The sequence below is a fragment of the Pleurodeles waltl genome, chromosome 4_2 (assembly GCF_031143425.1).
Source record: "Pleurodeles waltl isolate 20211129_DDA chromosome 4_2, aPleWal1.hap1.20221129, whole genome shotgun sequence".
Lineage (NCBI taxonomy): Eukaryota > Metazoa > Chordata > Amphibia > Caudata > Salamandridae > Pleurodeles > Pleurodeles waltl.
Genome location: NC_090443.1, coordinates 416,750,856 through 416,775,290, shown reverse-complemented (window position 1 = coordinate 416,775,290; position 24,435 = coordinate 416,750,856). Strand labels below are relative to the sequence as shown.

Genomic DNA, 24,435 nt, shown 5'->3' with positions numbered 1-24,435 from the left:
GAGGAAAGGTAGAGCGGTCCACAAGAGAACGCTATCCAGGTGGGTCATTCTATGTATTAAGATTTGTTATTCTTTGGTGAAGAAAGAACCACCTGTGGGGCTTCGTGTCCATTCCACCAGGGCTAAAGCAGCTTCATTGGCTTTGGCTAGAGGTGTTCCTGTGGCTGAAATCTGCAGGGCAGCGACCTGGGCGTCCCTCCATACTTTTGTCAAACATTACTGTTTGGATTCTGAGGTTAGGAGGGATGGCCATTTTGCTTGCTTGGTGCTGCAGGATTTCTTGGTTTGACCATTCGGGCACCCACCTCCGGAGGTAGTACTGTTTTGGGACTCTATTCTTTTGGTGAGGAGTCCACAGGTAGGTGTATCCATCAGAAGAATAAGTTACTTACCTTCGGTAAAGCTTTTTCTGGTGGACACAGTAACGACCTGTGGATTCCTCACGGTCCCACCCGCCTCCCCGTTGCCTGACTGGTCAAACCGAGATATCCTTGGGTGAGCATCCTTGGTCTTGTATATATGTATATAACTGATTCATGTATATAGTTGGGATACCTGTATATACATTTCCTTTGCAAATTAAGATAGTTCAAAGAAGGCTTGTTTGGACTTGGTTTATATATATGTTCCTCTCTTGTATTGAGCATTCATTACTGTTATTTATAATATGTATTTATAATAAATGTTCTATTTGCATTCACCTGTTCGCCTCTATGGCACGTAAAAAATGGTGATCACTGACGTCTGCACGTCGACAAGGGCTTCTTATTGCCTGGATGACGTCATACGGCGTCGCGTGGAGTCGGGCGATTGTGACGTCATCGTCGACGTGCAGAGCTAGAAGAAATTTCCGTCGAGTCTGGCGCGAGGGGGAAGTTCTTTTGGTGAGGAATCCACAGGTAGTTACTGTATCCACCAGAAAAAGCGTTACCGAAGGTAAGTAACTTATTCTTCTGGGGATGTCCAAGGTAATCTTATGGACATGTCCCTTGATGCACACATCTCTAAGGAGGAAAAAGGCAACTCTGGGCTCGAGCGCTTCAAGGTTTCTCGTGCTATGGCCATGTCCTTGGGCTTTGCAGCTGCCCCTATACCCCCTCAGTCTGCTTTTTACCCCTTTCGTGGCTGTGGAAGGGGTGCCCAACTGCATCCATTCCCCTCCAGCCACTATTACAGGCATGCTGCCTAGCCTCTCAATGACTGGGGAAATAGGATCCAGCACCCATGTGGATCAGGAAGCCAGTGATCTGGCCAGTCCCCAGCAGTACCCCCTCACCAAACACCCCCCCCCCCCCCACCCCCCTTAGTCCCCCCTTCCCAAATGCCTGCAGCTACCTCCAAACTTTCCTAGTCAAATTTTCCTCCATCAGGGCCCAGTCAGATACAGGATTCGCCATAACCTGCTCTGCTGGCAATCCATCACGTCAGACTGGTAAGTTTGCAGATAGTCCGAAGGGGCTGCTCCCTCCCCTTCAAGACTACCTCTCCATCCATGTCACCATCCTATGATCGAATGACAGAGGATCACATGGCACTTCTTCGAGAGGAAGGCATGGCTCTTTTGGCCAGGGGAGCCATAGAGAGGGTTCCCATGCCAGACGTAGGTAGTGGTTCCTATTCCCCCCCACTTTCTGGTACCCAGAAACGACAATGGCCTCTGCCCTACCCTAGACCTTCTGACCCTTGACCTCTTTCACAAGAAGAAGTTCAAAATGCTCACTCTGGCTCATGTTCTATGTGCCCTAGACCCAGGAGACTGGATGCTAGCGTTGGACTGGCAGGAAGCTTATTCCCATATTCCCATCCTGCCTGTACACAGACGTGCTCCCTTTTGGCCTTACCAGCGCCACTCAAGTGTTCACCAAGGTTATGGCGGTGGCCGCAGCTCATCTGCCCAGTTCAGGGGTTTGTCTTCCCCTATCTCGACTGGCTGTTGAAGGCGGGCTCGCCCAGGCTGTCGTCTCCCACCTCCAGACTGCATTCACTGGAATTCACTATAAACATGCCGAAGTCACACCTGCCTCCCTTTCAGACGCTCCCTTTCTCTGAGCTGTTCTGGTCACTGTGCAGTTTTGGGCTCATCCTCCCAAGCGGCAAGTCCAGGCTATTCAGGCTATGTTACAAATCTTTCAGCCTCTGTCCTGGATTTCAGTGAGAATGACTCTGAGGCTGCTGGGTCTCATGGCCTTTTGCATCCAGCTGCTGACACATGCCACGTGGCATATGTGGGCTGTGTAGTGGGACTTGAAGTTCTAGTGAGCACAGCATCAGGGAAATCTCTCAACAGGGTCCAGATCTCGAAGGGAACTGTGCAAGCTTATTACCTGTGATTCGGTCAGAGACAGATCCCTCTCCCTTTCCTAACCAGATCTGACAGCAGTTGGAGTTGTCACTCCTGGGATGGGGTGGCCATGTGTGAGAGGTGGAGGTTAGAGGCAATTTGGCTTCGGCGGATTCCAGACTCTACATCTACCTGTTGGAGCTCCATGCGATCCGGCTGGCATTGAAAGCATTTCTTTCCTCTGTCAAGAGAAAGGCAGTGCAGGTGTTCACAGGCAATACCACTGCCATAGGTACGGTAACAAACAGGGTGGGTGGGGTCGTGGACCCTTTGTCAAGAGGCTCTATGCCTCTGGACATGGCTGGAACAGCAAGGCCTATCCCTGGTGGTTCAACATCTTGCAGACTCTCTGAACGCCAGAGCAGACAGTCATCCGAAAATGTCTACCAGATCATGAATGGCGTCTTCATCCGGAGGTGCCGCAAGGTCTTTTTCAACAGTGAGGAGAGCTTTGGTTAGATCGGTTTGCCTCCACAGAGAACGCATAATGGCAGCAGTTTTGCACGTTGGAGTTTCCAAGGTGTCAATCGCTCAGTGACGTTTTTTGTCTTGAGTGTAACACAAGCCTTCGGTATGCCTTTCTGCCTATACCACTTATACCCAGAGTTCTCAAGAAGATCAAGAACAACGGGGCTCAAGTAATCCTTGTGGCTCGGGACTGGGCACAGAGAGTAATGTATCCCAACCTTTTGAGCATGTCCATCGGTCCTCCGATCAGACTACCCCCTCAGGAGGGTCTTCTGTCGCAGCAGTAGAGGAGGGTTCTGCACTCAAACCTGTCCGCTTTCTACCTTCTTGCATGGAGATTGAATAGCGACAGTTGACAGCTTTTAACCTTCTGCCCGAAGTCCTGTAACATTATCTAGGCAGCCAGGTGTTCCTCCACCGAAACAGTGTACCCCTTTCGGAAGAAATTTGTGGCATGGTGCACAAACAAGTATGTTTGTCCCCCTTTGTTGCCCTTCTCTCTGAGGTTATGTTGTTTATACATTCTTTGGCCCAGCAGTGCTCTGCTTTGGGTACTCTCAACGGTTATCCCTCTGCTATTTCTGTTGTTTTTAGGTTGCCTGATCAGACTTCTTTGTGTAAATCCCCTATTGAACATAGGTTCCTTAAAAGCCTTACACATGGTTCCTCTGTCTCCATTCATTATGCCTCAATGGGATTTGAATTTGGTTCTGACATTTTTGATGTGCGCTCCTTTTGAGCTTCTCCATAATTGCCCTCTCGGGCTCCTTACTTTGTAGACTTTCTTGTGGCCATTACATCTGCCTGCACAGTGAGTGAGCTGCAGGCTTTGTCATCCAAGCCTCCATACCTTTCACTCTATCCTGACAAAGTGGTGCTTTGCAGTAGGGCCTCTTTTCTGCTCAATGTGGTTACACCCTTTCATGTAGGTTAGTATATCAACTTGCCTACTTTTTATGCACACCCTCATCCCTATAAGGAAGAGGGGAAGACTCCACAGCCTGGACCCAGAAAGATCATTGGCATTCCACCTTGATCGTACAAAAGAGTTCCGGTGATAAACTCTTTGTTATGTGGGTGTGAAGAAAGGTCGGGCAGTGCAGGTGCGGACCATCTCCAGATGGGTCTTCCTCTGTATAAAGATCTGATATGCACTGGCCAGGAAGCAACTCCCTCTAGAGCCAAAGTGGGGACCACTACCTTAGCACGCAGAGTTTCAGGCCTTGATATCTGCCAGGCGGCCATATGGGCATCACTGCACACATTTGCCAAACACTACTGCCTGAGAGGTCCAGAGGGACAGGCACTTTGCCCTTTCGGTCCTGCAGGGCTTTCTAGTATGAATTTAGTTTGCAGGCCCACCTCTGGTGATGGTATTGCTTGGGTATCTATTCAAAGGTAAATCTGCAACTAGAGGTCTCTATAAGATGAACAACTTAGTTGTCTTCGGTTACGCCTTGTCTGGTAGAGACATTCTTTTTGCAGATTACTTACTGGCCCACCTATCCTCTCTGCTCTGCGAACTGATTTCAAGGAGTGGGGATTCCCTTCTAAGGAGCCTTATTTGTGATAGACCAGTAGTTAATTTCTTTATAGCTCTGCGCTTTATGGCATGGAAAGTGGTGAAAAGAAACTGAAGTCAGTGCGCCAAGGTGGCACATATATAGGACCCGCGATGTCTTATGCGGTGCACACAGTCGAGATCGAGCCAATCAGCGCCACCTAACGGTGTGCAGGGGTAGTGCTCACAAAAATCTTCCAGTTCTAGTTTGACACCTGCGGCGAATTCTAAGGTAAGAAATCTGCAACTAGAATATGTCTCTACCAGATAAAGCCTTACCAAAGGTAAGTAACTTATTCACCAGGTCTGGCAGGAAGACCACTCACTGGATCTGTCTTGTAGGACTTTTTAGTTAGAGCCCACTCTAACTATTATATTACTAACTTGTTTAACATTACCTACCAGGTGACCAAGTCTGAAGTTTGTTTTGTAAAGTTTTGTTCTTTAAAGATACTCAGATAATCATTTTCTCTTGTAGAGTATATAAATATATTAACCAGCATGTCTAATGAAAAGCAATTCTAAGGTATGAAAGATGGCCCGCCCTCAAATTTAACATTTATGTTCATGTGTAAAAGCCTTTGCTGCCTGTGTGATTCAGAACCATTTGGATAGTAGGGCATCACCTGGTGAACTTCACCTATAAATGACCAAGTGGGTGCACTGACAAAAGGGGAAGGTCACTGGGAGTGCTCATCATAGCTGTGGTACTATAGTTGTCTGTTTCCGTTTACCAATAAAGAACCAATGATGACCCTGTATTCTGGGTGAGGAAACCAAACGTATGTTAATTATAGAATTCACTTAATGATTCTTCCATGTGCTCACTATGTAAATATCTTTAAAATGTGAAGTTAACTATGGGGAGGTATATCTTGTACATACAGAATGCTAATGGCAGTAGCATTCCGACCTCAACTTCAAACAAAAAAGCACATGAATTTATTTTGCATTTCATGGATACAACCAGCTGCAAAAAAACGTGCAAAGTGCTCTTTGTAAAACAGCACACACAAATAAAAACATCCATTAAGAATTACAAAGTGGTGGTGGAAGTGCCATGGAGTAAGTAATGTTGGCATTTCTAATGAGGGGAAAAGTCATTAGGGCAGGTCGTAGTCAGTAGGTTCTATTGTCAGAGTGGAACAGATGTGATCGTACATGTCTACAAGCCATCTTCTGGTCTGACACCAGGTGAATGAGTAATATAATATAGATCTGAGTGTAAAGCATTGTTTTAAAACTCTCAGGTCTACTCTAAGAGGGAGGCATGGCAGCACAGAGCGGGCAAGGGCACATATGGTATAGGAAGGGAGGGACTGACTGCAGGAGGAAAGGGCAAATGGGATAGTGTGCCGAAAGAGAATGGTAGTGGCCAAAGGAAACTTAACATAGGTCTTGAAAGACAAAGGTAAAATTAGGACTGTTGGCAAAAAAAAGGACAGAGGAAAATAGGAATGGCCCAAAAGTGTTAACTTGAGAGGAAAGTCAGAAAATGCATGCATTGTCTAAAAAACATAAAAGGTGTTTCACTGTCTTGGAAGTTTAAATACCTGTGGGAGTAATGAGTAAGAATACTTAGACCCTCTGTTCTTAAACTTTGATGACACAACCACAGGTAGAAATCAGAAGTATAGTGTCCAGGGAAAGGAGAAAATCATCCAAGGATATGTACATATGGAAAAACTGAACATCAACCAGTTTGACTACTTCTAGACTTTGCAGACATAAAGTCCAAGAAGGATTTACTAAACTGAATGACTACATCTCTAATGAGTGAGGTGAAGAGCAGGATTTCCCAGTTCAGTGATGTAAAACTCCACTGCTAATGTGAAGAACGCAGAGGTGTAATACATGCAGCGTGATAGCTGCAACAAAGAAATGCAGCAAGATCACCAAGTACAAACGGTGCTCATTATGCAAGCAGTCTTCAGAACATCATATTGGATTGTGAGGACTAGTCATAGTCTCCTTTTCACATACTCTGCTGCTGAATTAGCTCAATCCTTCCCTCAAAAGAATAACCATGGTTGGCTTCTGTCTGGGTAATGGTGTAAGAATGTTTTTTTTTTATTTATTTTTTATTATACACCACCACATCAATTTTCGTCTTAATTTTATTAATTTGTGGAGCTGATAAAGCAGTACAAAATATTGTTTGCCATGCTGTATTTCTTTCAAGATTTCTTTGAAATGATATGATGAGGTTTGTCTCTTATAAGTAGGGAAGTGTATCATCAATGTTGAAAAATGTTACCGGCTGCCATGTGAGCGGTTTTTCCTTACTGTTTGTTCCTGTAGTTTATCACATCTTGCCTTTGTAACCAGTGATCAGAAAACATTAAGAAAGCATGCTTTGTAGGTATGGCCTCAGCTTTGTTAGTGTTTTATGGTCTCTTCTGCTGCTGGTTAATATTGATCTCAGAACTAAAAATGACATGGTTACTACTTTTAAAACATATACTTGTGTAAAAATCTTAATTCTGTTTTTTCAGGTTTTCGCTGACCCTGATTGATACCTTAGACACTTTGGCAGTAAGTTTCAAGATACTTGCTTTCCTCTAGACTTTTTCTCTGCTTCCCACTTTAATGGAATTGGTTATAATTATTCAGTACTGTGACATATGCAGATTTTTCACAGGTGTATAAATATTTGCGTTTTTGAGCTTTTGAAATAAATTACTTTATCGTAGGAAGCCAGGCTCCTTTGTGCTAAACTGCTTTCATTATTTAATAATATTTTATTTAGGTTAATACAAGAACATCTCCCTTGCCCATGAAACTACAGTTTGGGAATTAAATTAGAATTTATCAGGTCCTTGAGTATTATTACTGATCATGTTCTGCTTAACCTGAATAGTTTTCATTCATCATTGTGGATTATTAGAGGCTGCCATTACGAGGCCGTCTCTCCCCAAATATCCCAAAACATGACATGTAGGCAGCAGTAGCAGCTAAGCCCCTTCAGTTTGGCCCTTCCACTGACTTAGTTGCTTGTCCAACCCTTTCAAGATGCCCCCCACTGAGTTTTGAAATGTTCCTTTTAGGTATGTTCTACTTAAGCTAACAGATTTGAATCTAACATTTAAGCATTTATAACCTCCATAAAGTTCTTGAGGGTTTCTCTTGACTCATATAAAATGAAAACCACAATTCATGCTGTTATGGGATGGCTAAAGATAAGTCTTCATTCATAATTCTACAGAATGCTTAATTTATTTGTGGGAAGGCAGAAGTATTTCCAGCTGAAATGTTTTGCATGGTAATCTTCTTTTGATACATCGTACAGAAGTGTAGTTTAGGTGTTTACAAAGACAAAATTGTAAAGTGTTGATGTCCCTAATGATATGCAATACCGGACCAAGCACAGTTTCCTGGTGCCTTTCTTGTGGCATTTTGCATTCAGATCTGTGTGGTCGAGGCACAAATACATTCCTGGTGAAGGTTTGTTGATAAAATATTTCTGTAATTTTTAAGTCTGGGTTTTAAGAGGACAGCTGTCAAACAGGCCTACTAATAATACAAAGAATGGGCTTTTGGTTCACTCCTTTAAACATTGGATTTAAATGACTAGACTTTTTCAACCATTATATTGGGACTTTTGTGAATCATTTCCTGGCTTAGCCCAGTGCAGTTTTCATCTCTAATGCTATTTGCTTACTGGGTCTAACCCTCTGCCTACACTTGAATGCTTGAATTCATCTGCATGAGGGTCTGCTTTACAACTATTTCCCTCTTTTTCTGTACCTTCTGATTCCAAAACAAGTGTTGTGCTGTAATGTGCTTCCACTGCATGCAGTAGCACATTCATCTCGGACTTATAGCTTTGACAATGCTTTTTAGATGTACTTGTTCTGTATAGGTCAGACTGAGTGGGTAGGGAGGGTCTGCTTTTCTTTTCTTATATTTTTTTGTCCTCATTCACTTAGATAACCAGAAACAGGGTAAGCTTCTCAAAACCTTTGCGGGTTTTTTTTAGTTCATATCTAATCTCCTTAAGGAGGCTCCTGTCTAGGATGTTCAGAATCTCTGATAAGTACAGACCATACAGCCCGACTTCAGAGCATACCTTCCGACCAATGATCAGTGTAATCATAGGACAGTCCCAAATAGGTGCTTACTTATATTGCCTTTCTAGCCAATTTATTAATGGGCACCAAAATTTATATTTATCACTCCAATCCAATCCACGCCACTAACTCAATCCACTCCAACCCAGTCCATCCTATTACACCCCTCTCCACTCGGACACTGAACTCTACTGTCCTCCCCCCAACTCTGACACTCTGCTCCCCTCTACTCCACTTCACGACACTCCAACGAGTCCACTCTACGACACTCTACTTCTCCACTCAGCTCCCCCCCACTCCATTCTGATACTCCACACCACTAACTTTTAGCCATGCTGGACTGCAGCCATACCGGTGTACAACATGGCAAAACACATTGCTAAAGCCATTAGGTCATGTATAGGCACGACCTATTCGCTTTGCCAGTGCTTGTCAGTTTCTTGATTTTTGCCAAACATTTGATGCCTTAAAGATTGATGTCTAATTCAGGCCTGAAAGTATCGCTAGTAATCAAGCAGAAGACATTCATAGCAATTATTATTTAAGGCATGTCAGAATAGTAGCATTCAGTGTACGTTGAACAGTATAAGTACACCTATTGTCTCATTTATAAGCCATGTATTCGTTGCCCAGCTGACATATATATTACACACATGGCTTATGTACTCAAAATGTCACTGTATTGTAATGTGATTAAATATGCAAATGTAGTTATAATGCCTAGAAGTATTACTCTAAAGCTTGTTGTACATCTTAATACATGTTTAGTTTTGACATCCATTAAAATGTAAATCTATTTTTGGAGATTCTTTAATGCTAAAGTAGCAATTTTACTTTTAGTTGTTAAATAAAACTAAAGAATTTGAAGATGCAGTAAGAAAAGTGATAGAAGATGTGAATTTGGACAATGACATAGTGGTATCAGTCTTTGAAACCAATATACGAGTACTTGGGTGAGTGGCTTTTACATTTCTTATTATTGTACATGTCAGGGTCTTGCCTAGTTTTCTTTATTTCTGTAAGGAGAGCTGGGAATCTTTGAGCCTGGGGTGCCAGTTTGTGCAATTTCTCTTAATCACTCTAATTTCGATTGTTTGCATGTTTTCAGTCTATAATACACTTCTTAATTAAAAATCTAGCCTGAATTCTGGCTTGGCTATGGCTGCTCGCCCACCACTTGTGTACTGTAATGACAAAAAACTGTAGCGAAGACAGGCATCTACTTCACATTTACTAAAACATGTAAATATTGCTTTCATTTTTGAAAAACATGACCACTAACTTCAATATACACAACATGTCTTTGTATCGTAATGCAACACAACAAAATTATTAAAAACAAACATGAGAAACAACCTGCTCCTATCACCTCAAAATATGATGCCGAACTAATGCTTTGTCAAGTGAATTAGTCATTTAGTGACAAAAAACACCAGATATGTTCAACTAAGCCACTACAGCCCTAGCTATTGAAGCTAGCCTTCTGACCTCATTAACTGAACCTGTAATCAATTCTTAGTCTATAATCATCTTTACAGACTGTTTTGTTAATCTAACCTATCAAGAAACTGCTTTATGCAATTACCTTGCCTCTTAAAACATAAGCTTTTGTATCACCAATAAGTGAGTCAACTCCGACACATCCCTTGCTTCTGCAATACTGTAGGAAAACTTTTGTATTTTTGTAATACAATGACAAGAATATCATCCTAAAAACTGTTTGGCCCGGGGATAACCCTTTATTTAAAAGTTGTGATTGTTTCTGACCTACTGAGTTCAGCTGGCTGAAGTGATCACTTATACCAGCTAGCTGTAAGAAAGTTTTCAGTTTCAGAGTCTGTGTGTTTTATGGTGTATCATGCATAGTGTGAGACCAATTTTTAGGATTGTCATTGATGCAGTAATTTGACACCAATGAACTGCTATATCTTGTACACCCCAAAGATTACTTTCTATGTTGAGCATTTGATTGTTGCCATTAATCATCACTTTAACATACCTTATCTCATACAAAGTCCCATGTATACCTCTTGATATTTTGGTAGTAGTTCTTGTTCAGGTATTCAGGTCTTTTATGGGTTCTAGAGCATTTTAATCAAATAAGATATTATTTATTATTTTGAAATGAGAATACCATATTAACTACTTCACATCCCATATGAGGCCATACATACAGTTAGATCATGTTTGCCCAGTTCAAGATTTTGCTTGCAGTTGTACTTGATAAAATAACATTTTAATTTCCTGTTGACATTAAAAAGAGGAAAATTACATTGTTTCCTGACAGTGGATACACACTATTTGTTTAGCATTATGTTTCCCTCCTTTGAAGTGCGCCCCAAAATGTCATATGAAAAACCCCAGCAGACCTGTAAAGCTAATATTAACACTCTAGCAGGATTTAACACTAAGGTCAACCAGAGGCCCACTGTGATGAAGGCCGCTCTGGTTGGGGAACAAAAGAAGGTTACAGATCTGGGTGTTGGCTACATCTGTGTATGTCAGGGTAGGCTTCTTTGAAGTTAATCATGTCCTTGTGCCCATCCCACAGATAATCCTGTCAGGGGCACACTACCACCTCCCTACACCCAAGGTTTTTTTACGAATGTCCTAGGAGCAACATCACACTTTTTTCATGCCAATTGAAATGCTCATTATTGGTTGGTTGAAGGGGGTGATTTAGCAGATTAAGCTTACAGGACTTTAGGCAGGAATTTTTGAAAGTCATGTTTCCAAAACATGTATTACAAATCCGACTTCACCTGTGAATTGAGCTTGCAATAAATATTTTAAAAAGTTCAAAAGTTTAATTTATAGCTGTTTCCTAGGCAGAGATAACATTTATTTAACTTAACATTGTATCGCTATGGTTTTCTGTAGAACAGCCAACCCTACCTCATTGTAAATAATATTGAGATGGTAGTCAGTGGAAGGATATGTTAATCATTAACGTTTACATGTCCTACTTTTTAATACCATGCACCCTGCCTTAATCTGCATTAAGGCTTACTTAGCGGTGACTTATAAATATTTAAAAGGATGCTTTTAGGCAGGCCTGTCAAAAGGATCTCTTTTGACAGGTAAAATCAGCAGTTTAAACCTGCACAGCCAGGCTGCTTTTGACTACCTGCAGTCATATTTGTATTGTCCCTGTAGTGGGTAGCACAATGAGTGCTGCAGCACACTGAAGGCATTTAACTTACTGGCTCTGAATACACTTTAAGCCCCATTTTCTTGGGACTTATAAGTAATTTAAATATGCCAATTAGGTGTATGCCAGTTTCCCATGTTGAAAGGAGGAGCACAGACCCTTAAGCACTGATTAGCAGGGGTGAAGTGCACAGAGTTCTGTAGCCAGCAAAAAGAGGGTTCTGAAAATAGGCAAAATAAATTTGGAGTCTCCATTCAGAAAGGGAAAATTCCCAAAAACCTAACACAGATAAGCATATATTATAATGTATTTCAGGGCTTATAAATGTGAAGCGACTTGTAGGTGAAAATATGTGACTTTCTCATTACAGTTGGTATTATTCTTAAGTCGTGCTCCCAGTTCATCTTCACACAACTTTTCCCCCAGGCAACAGGCTGCTTTGTTTTTGGATCAAAAAATATACAACTGAAATAGCACTAGTGCCATGGGCCATGTACTGGTGTTACCCTTGGCACAATATTCCTCTTTAATATGCTATTTTCAGTGAGTTCTTCTGTCTTTTTGCTGAACTCAGTTTGTTTTTCGTAATAACACAACTTTAGCACCCAAGATGTAAGAACATCGTATTAAGAAACAAATTTACCTGACATTCTCAGGAGTGCCTTCAACTGTGTGTAAGCAATTAAGTGAGAACAGTAAACAAATAATAAAAATTGTTCAGAAATTTGGGGCTGTGAGTTGATAAACAGATGGATAAGAACTAGGAAACAAATGTATTTTACAAGTAGAAATCAAATTTGCTCATTCTGGTGAGATCAAAATATAAGTGCTTAGACATTTGCATGCAAGTTAGAGTAGAGTCTTTAGTGTTGTCTATAAGCATGTCCACTTAAAGTGTCTTCAGGAAGAACATTCCATAATGAAAGGGTAGCACTAATAAGGTAATTAGATGTGGCTGGTGAAATGTGGTTCTGCCTGGAGATGTACTTGCAAGTGGGAAGGACAAAGAACTATTGGTGATCGACTAACTGTGTAGTCTTAATCCTTGTGCACTGATAAATTTTCTTTGCAGAAAAGTATGAGTAAGCATGTTATGTAGCTATAGAATGTCTAAATATGCCTTCTATGTGAATTGCAGGGGTCTCTTAGGTGGCCACTCTCTGGCGATCATGCTGAAAGATAAAGGAGAAAGCCTGCAGTGGTACAACGATGAACTTCTGCACATGGCCAAAGAGCTGGGCTACAAGCTTCTACCGGCGTTCAACACAACCAGTGGCCTTCCTTACCCAAGAGTAAGTCTTTAAAGTTTACTTAAATCTGATCTCCATAGTCCTTGGTCATCTGGTCTAAGAACATTCCAAGTGGAGTTAAAAAGAGAACATCTACCAAGAGGTAGAACCAAATAAAAATTAGTTCAGAGAGGCAAGATGATGCAAAGTCTATATCTGAAATCCAATGAAGACAAAAGCCAGGAATTAACTGTCTACTATTTGAATGAACAAGAGAGTTGTGGTTACAGAATGGATGGTAATCGCCTGCCACTGCTTTCTTGAAACTGACACCTTATGCTATGTTCAGTAATTTTTGTTAATAGCTTTGAACAAGCACTGAAAATTTGAGACAGTACGTTTCTAAGGCGAAATAAAACGCAGTTAAGTTGGCTTGATAGGCCATGAATGTGAGTCTAGCACTCCGATGCTTACATACCTCTTTCAGTCAGCCTTGAGAGGCAGACATGCTGGGTAACTCTTTACAATACAATAGAAGAGCGTAGTTATTTGCAGGTGCTGAGCTGATTGATGGTTAGTTGATCATATCCTGTTATGTACTAAGCTGTGAGAATGCTGTGAAGACATCTTGCTTGGCTGGGGCAATGAAGCTTTGTCATTTGTAATGGAGCAACTTGAGGCAGCGCAAAAGATGTGGTCTTTCTTGTTCAGTGATGCCGGACTATAACTGCTTGTAATTGTTGAGCCAAGAGAATCCCCAGAAGTTTAGTCCTAAACTCCTACTTATTAGAATTACTTAAATGTTAACTGTTATTGCTCAGGTTATTTGAAGACTGATGGTGCTAGAGGATTGTTCATTATGGGAATTCCCTGCATATGATTACAATTTTGCAAACCTACAGTTTAAAACTGAATCTCATAGTGGATCCCCTCTTCAGAATGTCACCAAGATTTTGACAAGCTAATACGTTCCTCTACAATGACCAATAGTATTATATTTGCCACTGTCCATTTTCCTAGAGTATCTGCAAGGCCACTATCCATTCCCTAGTCAACAACTGCAGTTTTTAAAGTAGAATTTTAAGGCTGTCTGCACTGATGTTTGCTGTGTTTTCTTGCTTCTTTTTTCCAACCATAATCAATTTTGTTACAGGAGTCCTGTTTTTGCTGCGTTCAAAGATGGCCACTTAAGACTAGATCTCCCTTCTGGCCAAGCTTAGTTTTGAAAAAATTCATTGTATCTGACTCCAGCTATATAACGGAAAACCCCTATACCAGCATCAAAAACTGTAGCGCAATATGTGGCCAGTTGTCCTCACCAGTGACTCTGTTGTCACACAGATTCTCATAAAACCAAAGACAGACTCATGTGGTGAGGCAGCCAGCATGACAGCCAAATAAAACCTGCAGAATACCACTGAAGAACTAGAAAGCGAAACCACAGTACTCTCTGGGTAGAAGGAACACCTGTTTTCTTGCTGTGCCTCATCACTGGCATGTCTTTGCCAATCTCTGACCCAAACGTGAGACTTATTGTTGCGAGGAGGTTAGGTTAATTGTTCCTAGAGAGGAAGATTTGGCCCAGAAGGAGGAGTTTGGCTGTCGGCCCCCTTGATCTTCTCCACTTTACTTTACTGCCTAGATACTCAGCTGAACTGTTACCCAGCAAAAAGGTTTCCACGTAGGGGACGTTAAGCTCGGCACAGTGAAACTAAAAAAAAAAACTTAACACCTGCAGTCAGTGCAATTAATTAAAGGCCTCAAAACAACCCCCATACCAGTGACACAGATTGAAGAACCAACCCTTTCAGACATCATGACCAAACTCAACTGCCCGCAACCATTCATGGTCTCAATCTCTTTCAATTGCTTATCGGAGAGGTAAAACAAGATCACGCTTAAAAAAAGACAAATGGATGTGAAATCATAATGGGCTAGAAAGATTTACACACTGGGTCCAAAAACTTGAACAACTTCAGGTCTAGATGGACCTAGAAAACAGAAATAAGAGGAACAACATTCATATCTATCTATCTATCTATCTTATGCTAAGAAAAGTGGACATGGTCTCTTTCCTAGAAAATGCATTGCCAAAAATGCTAGACCTCCCTGCAAAACCTATTAGAAGCAGTTAACCAAGAGGTGGCATCAGGTACATATACAGGCAAACCTAAAGCTGCAAGCAACAAATAATAGAAGGCACGTTACGTGGGTGGGGCAAAAGGTGTTCATCTTGTGGGACATTGTAAAAGTCACTGCAACAGGAAACAAGAAATTCCTTGAACTCTGACCATGAATAAGATGATATAGCATCAAAAATGCCAATCTGTCCTGGGAAAGAATAGTGATAAATCTTAGCAAGGCCAGTTACCTCTAGAAGAAGTGAATAACACTGATGACGCCTCCTTCAGTGGATCTGTCATTCCTTGTCTGAAGAAAAAAAATTGAGGACACCAGAATCAGAGCCCCTCTGAACCTTACTAGTAATTTTAAGCCAGATTCCATCATTGCAGCGGTAATTCAGAGGAGATCCAGAAAACAGTCCCACCTACGTCTATGCCCCCAGACAGGGGTGGGAAGTCTTGAAAATCTGGGACTAATGTCGACTCTGTCTGCATCTTCCATCAAGGCAGCCAATTCCTCGCCATTTTTGCTGCAGTAAAACTGCCGGATGGGTCACACGATTTCCGCTCTTGTTGAGCTCATTTCCGAGGTTGGAAAAAACAAAGCCAAAGCAGTCATTCGAAGGGGCAAACTCCACTGCAGCTGATTTAATCAGGGACGTCAGTTTTCAGCCAGATAGCAGGAGCTGTATGACTCATAAGGCAGGGCTGGTGAAAATCCACCCCTTTCAACTAAGATGGCAGCAGAAAATTTCAACATTCCTTGAAGGGAAGACTTTCTTTGTGAAAAACATTATTAGCGTCTGCAGTGTTTTTTTTAAAACACTGCTTTTTCCTCTAGAGCCCTCCAATACAAATTATCTCTCGTTTGTGGCTCCCAAAGCCCCCAAGGATTTAGGTGCCTTCAACCATTATGGCGGCTAAAGAAGACAACATCCCCCCTACTGACAGGAGATGATCCGGGCTAAACCTCTAAAAGAAGCCAACCCCACCAACTGTGCCAGCTGCCTTAAGGCAAAAATAAAAACATAATTTCAGTTGTATTGTCAGGGCAATACCAAGTGGTCATTGACATCCTAATGTTTCCTTTTCCACCACCCCCATATCGGGCCACGGTTAGAGGGGATCAGAATGGCGGAAGGTCACAAGTGATCACTGGGTGATACAAATTGTAGAATCTGGGCACACACTAAAATTACTTCAAAAGCCACTTACTCATCCACGAGCAAGGGAACAGCTTGCATCTTCAATAGCTTCAAGAACAAGATTCTCTTTCTACCACTCCACTGATCAATGTAAAAAGTTCCCAAGATCCAGAGAATCTTTGGTTTCCACTCCAAGTTCTTTCTGGTGATCAAAAATACTGGGATGTGGACCGATTCTGGAACTCAGCAAGTTCATTAAAAGACAGTCTTTTTAGATTGTATCTGTTTAAGAAGTCCTGTTCCTGAAGGAAGTGGGTTCCTGACATGACTGGATCTGTAGGCTGCCTACTTCTGCATCCCCATATACCCAAACCACACACAGGATTTGAAATTCTTGGTGGAAGGGCACCAATGTCAATACAAATCACATCTTTGCTGCTTGAAATATGTATCCACTGATAAATTCATGAAATGCCTAGCACGAGTGGCAGGATTTCTTCAGAGACGTGGCCATTAGGTATACACGTTCCTTGGCAATTGGCTGGTGAAAACACCATTGGCTGAAACGGTCTACACCGCCACAAAGGTTTGCATCCACTTATTCCATCAACTGAGCCTTTTGCTCAGCCTGGAAATATCTTCTGCTTGCCTTACTACAAGGTGTCCCTTTCACTAAGTATGGCAAGGCATTTTTAAAAATACAGTGTGTCAGAAAACTACAAACTGTTGCCTGCACGTCTCTAAAGCCACCAAAAAATTGTCAGAACATAGAAGCCATTATTGGGTCTCTTCTTTTCTTGCTTATAGCTCATTCTGTTATGCAGCCTGCAGGTGAGACCTATCGAGCAGGAGCAGGGAATTCTTGTGCCAACAAGAGACAGGCTTTTGGGATGATAGTGTTCTTGTCCTCTCGGACAATGTCTGCTATGGTTGTGATCTCCAGAAAACCTCAATGCACAGGCCCCTCCCCTTTAACTTACAAAAATAATTAAACTGACTCCTCCTTGGGACGTTGGAGAGTTCACCTGCAGGAACTATCCAGGAGCAGAAGATTCTGCATGTGAACCCTCCAATCTCTTCGGATGACAACTCCTCGCACATCTGTGTGTTAGAGCTGCATGACATCCTTTTAGGACTACAATTGTTTCAAGCATGACTTGAGAACCAGGCAGTTCTAATAAGAACCAACAATACATCTTTCATCTATTACATCAACAAACAAAGTGCGAGATCCTGGACCATGTTGGAGGAAACATGACTGCTATGGGCAATATTGTACAGATTAGATATCTCTGTGGAACACCTACCAGGGATTCAAATCAATCAGGCAGTTGCCGTTTGTCACTCCTTGTTGGATTGCCATGAGTGGAAACTCTACAACAAACAGCTCCAACAGGTCTTTAAGAAGTGGGATTACACCACCATACAACCACCACTCCAGTGCACCTCATTCCCAGGGTTTTTCAGAAGGCCAAGAGAGTCATATTCACAAATATTGATAGCCCAGCATGGCCAAGCCAATTTTGGTACACAAACCTAGTCTGACTGGCTTGACAAACACCTATCCTACCAAAGATTAATCCAAGGCACCTTTCCAGGGACAGCAGGCAAATCCTGCGTCACATCTTGGTCACACTCTGAAACCACTGAACCTGGCAGCTTGGTACCCCAAGGACCTAGATTTCAACCATTTGGACATCTTGCCAGACTTCCGGCCAATACTGACACAAGCGCACCTCAATAACCAAAATATAGCACGCCATATGGAACTGTTTCTGCTTGTGTTACAGTAATATAGTTCTTTACAACTATGCAAGGTATGCCAGACTGCCTCAACTTAGCTAAGGAAAGCCTGAAGTACACTTTTGTTCCTTCTAGTTGCTGTTTGGAAGATCTGAAAATGCTCCATCCTTGTTTGCTCTAAAGATCATCAAATGGCTCGCAAAAGGCCCTTTCAGAGCTCACTGCTTCCCTTCACCTCTGTTGCCATGGAAACTGAACACAGTTCTTACGTGATGCTGTCGTCCATTGAGCGAATCTACAGTCCAGTTCGCAAATACCTCTCATGGAAGATATCTCAACTGGCTCTGCCATCAGCAAGTAGAGTAGGAGAGCTCCAAGCCTTCACAAAAAACGAGCACTATATCTGAACTTCACTAAAAGTCAAGATCACCTTGTACACCAACCCAGGTTTCATGATCAAAGTGCCCTTGGGCTTCCATATGAGTATATCAGTTTTTCTTAGATGTTTCTTCCCAAATCATTTGATGCCAGCTTAGAGGACACTGCATTTGCTGGATGTGCACAAGTACATCTGATTTTTACCTGGAGAGAACGAAGTGTTCGATGGCATATGTTGCTGCAGATACACATGTTTATCACAGTCCGCTGCCTGGTGTTGGGCTCGGAGTATTACAAGTTGTTTTTCTTCGAAGAAGTCTTTTTTGGTCACGGGACCGAAGGACTCCTCCCTCTTCGGCTCCATTGCGCATGGGCGTCGACTCCATCTTAGATTGTTTTTTTTCCGCTGTCGGGTTCGGACGTATTCCTTTTCGCTCCGTGTTTCGGTTCGGAAAGTTAGTCAGAATCTCGGAAGAAAGCGTCGGTATTGTTCCGTTCGGTATCGGGATAGTTAGGTACATCGACACCGATCATCAGAAGACTTTGGGGTAGCTTCGATTCCCCCATCGGGGCCTGGTCGGCCCGACCGCGTGCGACATCGAAGCCGATGGAACGGACCCCGTTCCGTTTCTGCCCAAAATGTCACAGTAAGTATCCTTATACAGATCAGCACTTGGTCTGTAACTTGTGCTTGTCCCCCGAGCACAAGGAGGATACCTGTGAGGCCTGTCGAGCCTTCCGGTCCAGAAAAACACTCCGGGACCGAAGAGCCAGGCGTCTACAAATGGCGTCCACGCCGACAAAACAACGTTTCGACGACGAAGAGGAAACATTCTCGGTTCCGGAATCAGAATCCGGAGACTCCGACGTCGAACAACAGCAACAAACTGTGAGTAAGACGTCGAAAAGTAAAACCATCGACAAAACGAAAGCCCAGGGGACGCCACTGCCAACAGGCCATGGCTCGACCCATAAAACAGGCGACCCGTCGAAGGCGCCGAAAAAGGGCACGCCCATAGCGAAGACACCCGACTCCGGTCGAGGGACCGCCATGGAGCAACCTCGGAGCCGAGAAAGCGGCTCCGAGAGACAAAAACAAGATACCGGCACCGAAAAACATCGGCACCGAGAATCCATGCCGAAAGGAACAAAAATTCTGTCGGTGCCGAAACCGAAAAAAGATTCTCTCTCGGCGCCGAAAAATACCACACCTTCATCCTACTCAGAGGAACAAGGAATAAGTGGCCAGATGCACAGATTTGGACAAGAGCTCCAAAGTGTAGAATCAGACTACACACAAAAGAGACTGTACATCCAGCAAGACACAGGGAAGATATCAACCCTTCCCCCAATAATGAGGAAAAGAAGGATCGGTCTCCTCAAGGATGACGCACAACCACAAGCCAAAGTGGTTAAAAAAGTCACGCCTCCGCCCTCTCCACCACAACAGGCATCGCCGGCACAAACACCGCCACAAATGCACTCACCAGCGCAAACTACCATAAGTCAAGATAATCAGGATCAAGACGCTTGGGACCTATACGACACCCCAGTGCCGGACAATGATCCAGATTCATACCCCACAAAGCCGTCACCGCCAGAGGACAGTACCTCATACTCACAACTGGTGGCTAGGGCTGCAGAATTCCACAATGTCCAACTGCATTCCGATCCTATAGAGGATGATGTTTTATTTAACACCCTCTCGGCTACACATAGCCAATATCAATGTCTCCCAATGCTACCGGGGATGTTACGGCACGCAAAACAAATTTTTGAAGAGCCTGTAAAATCAAGAGCCATCACCCCAAGGGTGGATAAAAAATACAAACCACCACCCACAGATCCAGTGTTTATTACTTCGCAGTTACCACCTGACTCCGTAGTAGTAGGGGCAGCTCGCAAAAGAGCAAATTCCCATACATCTGGCGACGCCCCACCTCCGGACAAAGAAAGCAGAAAATTTGATGCGGCAGGAAAAAGAGTAGCATCACAGGCAGCCAACCAGTGGCGCATCGCAAATTCTCAAGCGCTGCTGGCCAGATATGACCGCGCTCACTGGGATGAGATGCAACTTCTCGTAGACCATCTTCCCCAAGAATACCAAAAAAGGGCGCAGCAAATAGTTGAAGAGGGACAAACGATCTCAAACAATCAAATCCGCTCTTCACTGGACGCAGCCGATACTGCAGCGAGAACAGTCAACACTGCTGTCACCATAAGGAGACACGCTTGGCTCCGCACTTCAGGCTTCAAACCTGAAATCCAGCAGGCTGTCCTTAATATGCCCTTCAACGAAAAACAACTTTTTGGCCCTGAAGTGGACACAGCCATTGAAAAACTTAAAAAGGACACAGACACGGCCAAGGCCATGGGCGCACTCTACTCCCCGCAGAGCAGAGGCTCTTTTAGAAAAACTCCATTTAGAGGGGGGTTTCGTGGCCAACCCACAGACACCACTAGCCAACAAACAAGAACCTCACCATATCAGGGTTCCTTCCAAAGGGGAGGTTTCAGGGGATATAGAGGGGGTCAATTCCCAAGGAGTAGGGGAAGATTCCAGACTCCAAAAACACCTCCACCTAAACAGTGACTTTCAAGTCACGCAACCCCTTCACTCAACACCAGTGGGGGGAAGACTAAGCCAATTCTACCAATCTTGGCAACAGATTACAACAGACAATTGGGTATTAGCAATAATCCAACATGGCTATTGCATAGAATTCCACAAATTCCCACCAAACATCCCTCCCAAAACACGCAAAATGTCACCACAACATTTAGAACTTTTAGGACTAGAAGTTCAAGCACTACTGCAAAAGGATGCAATAGAGTTAGTACCAGTACAACAAAAAAACACAGGAGTTTACTCCCTGTACTTTATAATTCCAAAAAAAGACAAAACATTAAGACCAATATTAGATCTCAGGACACTAAATACCTACATCATATCGGACCATTTTCACATGGTCACACTACAAGACATCATTCCACTGCTCAAACAGCAAGATTACATGACCACATTAGACCTAAAGGATGCGTACTTTCATATACCAATACACCCTTCTCACAGAAAGTACCTACGGTTCGTATTCAAAGGAATACATTACCAATTCAAAGTGTTGCCATTCGGAATAACAACTGCACCAAGAGTGTTCACAAAATGTCTAGCAGTAGTAGCAGCACACATCAGGAGACAACAGATACATGTGTTCCCTTACCTAGACGATTGGCTAATCAAGACCAACACAGTAAAAAAATGCGCAAACGACACCACATGTGTCATACAAACCCTTCACAAACTGGGGTTTTCCATCAACTATACAAAATCACACCTAGAACCGTGTCAGACACAACAATATCTAGGAGCAACCATCAACACATCAAAAGGAATTGCCACTCCAAGTCCACAAAGAGTGCAGGCATTCCACACGGTAATAAGTGCTATGTTTCCAAACCAAAAGATACAAGCAAAATTTGTGCTAAAACTTCTAGGCATGATGTCATCATGCATAGCCATTGTCCCAAACGCAAGACTACACATGCGACCCTTACAACAGTGTCTAGCATCACAATGGTCACAGGCACAGGGTCAACTTCAAGATCTGGTGTTGGTAGACCGCCAAACATACCTCTCGCTTCTATGGTGGAACAGCAAAAATTTAAACAAAGGGCGGACATTTCAGGACCCAGTGCCTCAATACGTTATAACAACAGATGCTTCCATGACAGGGTGGGGAGCACACCTCAATCACCACAGCATTCAAGGACAATGGGATATACACCAAACAAAATTTCATATCAATTACCTAGAACTGTTAGCAGTATTTCTAGCGTTAAAAGCCTTCCAACCCATAATAACACACAAATACATTCTTGTCAAAACAGACAACATGACAACAATGTATTATTTAAACAAACAAGGAGGAACACACTCAACACAATTGTGCCTCCTAACACAAAAAATTTGGCAGTGGGCGATTCACAACAACATTCGCCTAATAGCACAATTTATTCCAGGAATACAAAACCAACTAGCAGACAACCTTTCGCGAGACCACCAACAAGTCCACGAATGGGAAATTCACCCCCAAGTTCTGAACAAGTACTTTCAAATTTGGGGAACACCCCAGATAGATTTGTTCGCAACAAAAGAAAACTCAAAATGCCAAAACTTCGCATCCAGGTACCCACACCGCGAATCACAAGGCAATGCTCTATGGATGAGTTGGTCAGGGATATTTGCATACGCTTTTCCCCCTCTCCCTCTCCTTCCATATCTAGTAAACAAGTTGAGTCAAAACCAACTCAAACTCATACTGATAGCACCCACATGGGCAAGACAACCTTGGTATACAACTCTACTAGACCTTTCACTAGTACCGCATGTCAAACTACCCAACAGACCAGATCTGTTAACACAACACAAACAACAGATCAGGCATCCAAACCCAGCATCATTGAATCTGGCAATTTGGCTCCTGAAATCCTAGAATTCGGACACTTAGACCTCACACAAGAATGCATGGAGGTCATAAAACAAGCTAGAAAACCTTCCACTAGACACTGCTATGCATCTAAGTGGAAAAGATTTGTTTACTACTGCCATGCCAATCAAATACAACCATTACATGCCTCTACGAAAGACATAGTAGGATACTTACTACATTTGCAAAAAGCAAATCTCGCTTTTTCATCTATAAAAATACACCTCGCAGCAATATCTGCTTACCTACAAACTACTCATTCATCGTCTCTATTTAGAATACCAGTTATTAAAGCATTCATGGAAGGGCTAAAAAAAATTATACCACCAAGAACACCACCAGTTCCTTCATGGAATCTTAACATTGTCTTAACAAGACTCATGGGTCCACCTTTCGAACCCATGCATTCCTGTGAAATGCAATATCTAACCTGGAAAGTCGCATTTCTCATTGCAATCACATCCCTCAGAAGAGTAAGTGAAATACAGGCATTTACCATACAAGAACCATTTATTCAAATACACAAAAATAAAATAGTTCTAAGAACAAATCCAAAATTTCTACCAAAAGTAATCTCACCATTCCATTTAAATCAAACAGTAGAATTGCCAGTGTTCTTCCCACAACCAGATTCCGTGGCTGAAAGGGCACTACATACATTAGACATCAAAAGAGCACTAATGTACTACATTGACAGAACAAAGCTAATCAGGAAAACAAAACAACTGTTCATAGCTTTTCAAAAACCACACATAGGAAATCCAATCTCTAAACAAGGCATTGCTAGATGGATAGTCAGATGTATTCAAACATGCTATCTTAAAGCCAAGAGAGAATTGCCTATTACACCAAAGGCACACTCAACCAGAAAGAAAGGTGCTACAATGGCCTTTCTAGGAAACATTCCTATGAGCGAAATATGTAAGGCTGCAACCTGGTCCACGCCTCATACATTTACTAAACACTACTGTGTAGACGTACTAAATGCACAACAAGCTACAGTGGGCCAAGCTGTACTAAGAACATTATTCCAAACTACTTCAACTCCTACAGGCTAAACCACCGCTTTTAGGGGAGGTAACTGCTTTATAGTCTATGCTAAACATGTGTATCTGCAGCAACATATGCCATCGAACTGAAAATGTCACTTACCCAGTGTACATCTGTTCGTGGCATTAGTCGCTGCAGATTCACATGTGCCCTCCCGCCTCCCCGGGAAGCCTGTAGCCGTTTAGAAGTAGATCTTAAATCTTAAACATTTGTACATTTGTAAATAATTATTATAAACTTTTTATGTACATACGTATTCACTCCATTGCATGGGCACTATTTATAGCAAACAACTCCATCCTCACCCTCTGCGGGGAAAACAATCTAAGATGGAGTCGACGCCCATGCGCAATGGAGCCGAAGAGGGAGGAGTCCTTCGGTCCCGTGACCAAAAAAGACTTCTTCGAAGAAAAACAACTTGTAATACTCCGAGCCCAACACCAGGCAGCGGACTGTGCTAAACATGTGAATCTGCAGCGACTAATGCCACGAACAGATGTACACTGGGTAAGTGACATTTTCAATATGCTTTAATCCACTCAACTATTAGTCTCCTTTGGCAGCTCTGGGAGGGTCTGCTCTCTGTCCTAGCATGGCATTTGGTGGCTCTGACCTGCATTACTCCAGCTACAAGAAACTATAGTGCCCTATTGGAGGTAGGGTGAAAGTGCATTACAGAATGCCACTTT

At 42.8% G+C, this 24,435-nt stretch overlaps 1 protein-coding gene across 2 annotated transcripts in view; it reads left to right on the top strand.

The window, feature by feature from the left end:
* Window positions 1-24,435, top strand: part of EDEM3 (ER degradation enhancing alpha-mannosidase like protein 3) — a 367,252-nt gene that overhangs the window by 80,726 nt on the left and 262,091 nt on the right. For both annotated transcript variants that reach the window (XM_069231637.1, XM_069231638.1), the window contains exons 4-6: window positions 6,866-6,905; window positions 9,281-9,393; window positions 12,730-12,883. In XM_069231637.1, the coding sequence (XP_069087738.1) occupies window positions 6,866-6,905; window positions 9,281-9,393; window positions 12,730-12,883 (307 nt within the window). The remainder of the gene's footprint in view (window positions 1-6,865; window positions 6,906-9,280; window positions 9,394-12,729; window positions 12,884-24,435) is intronic.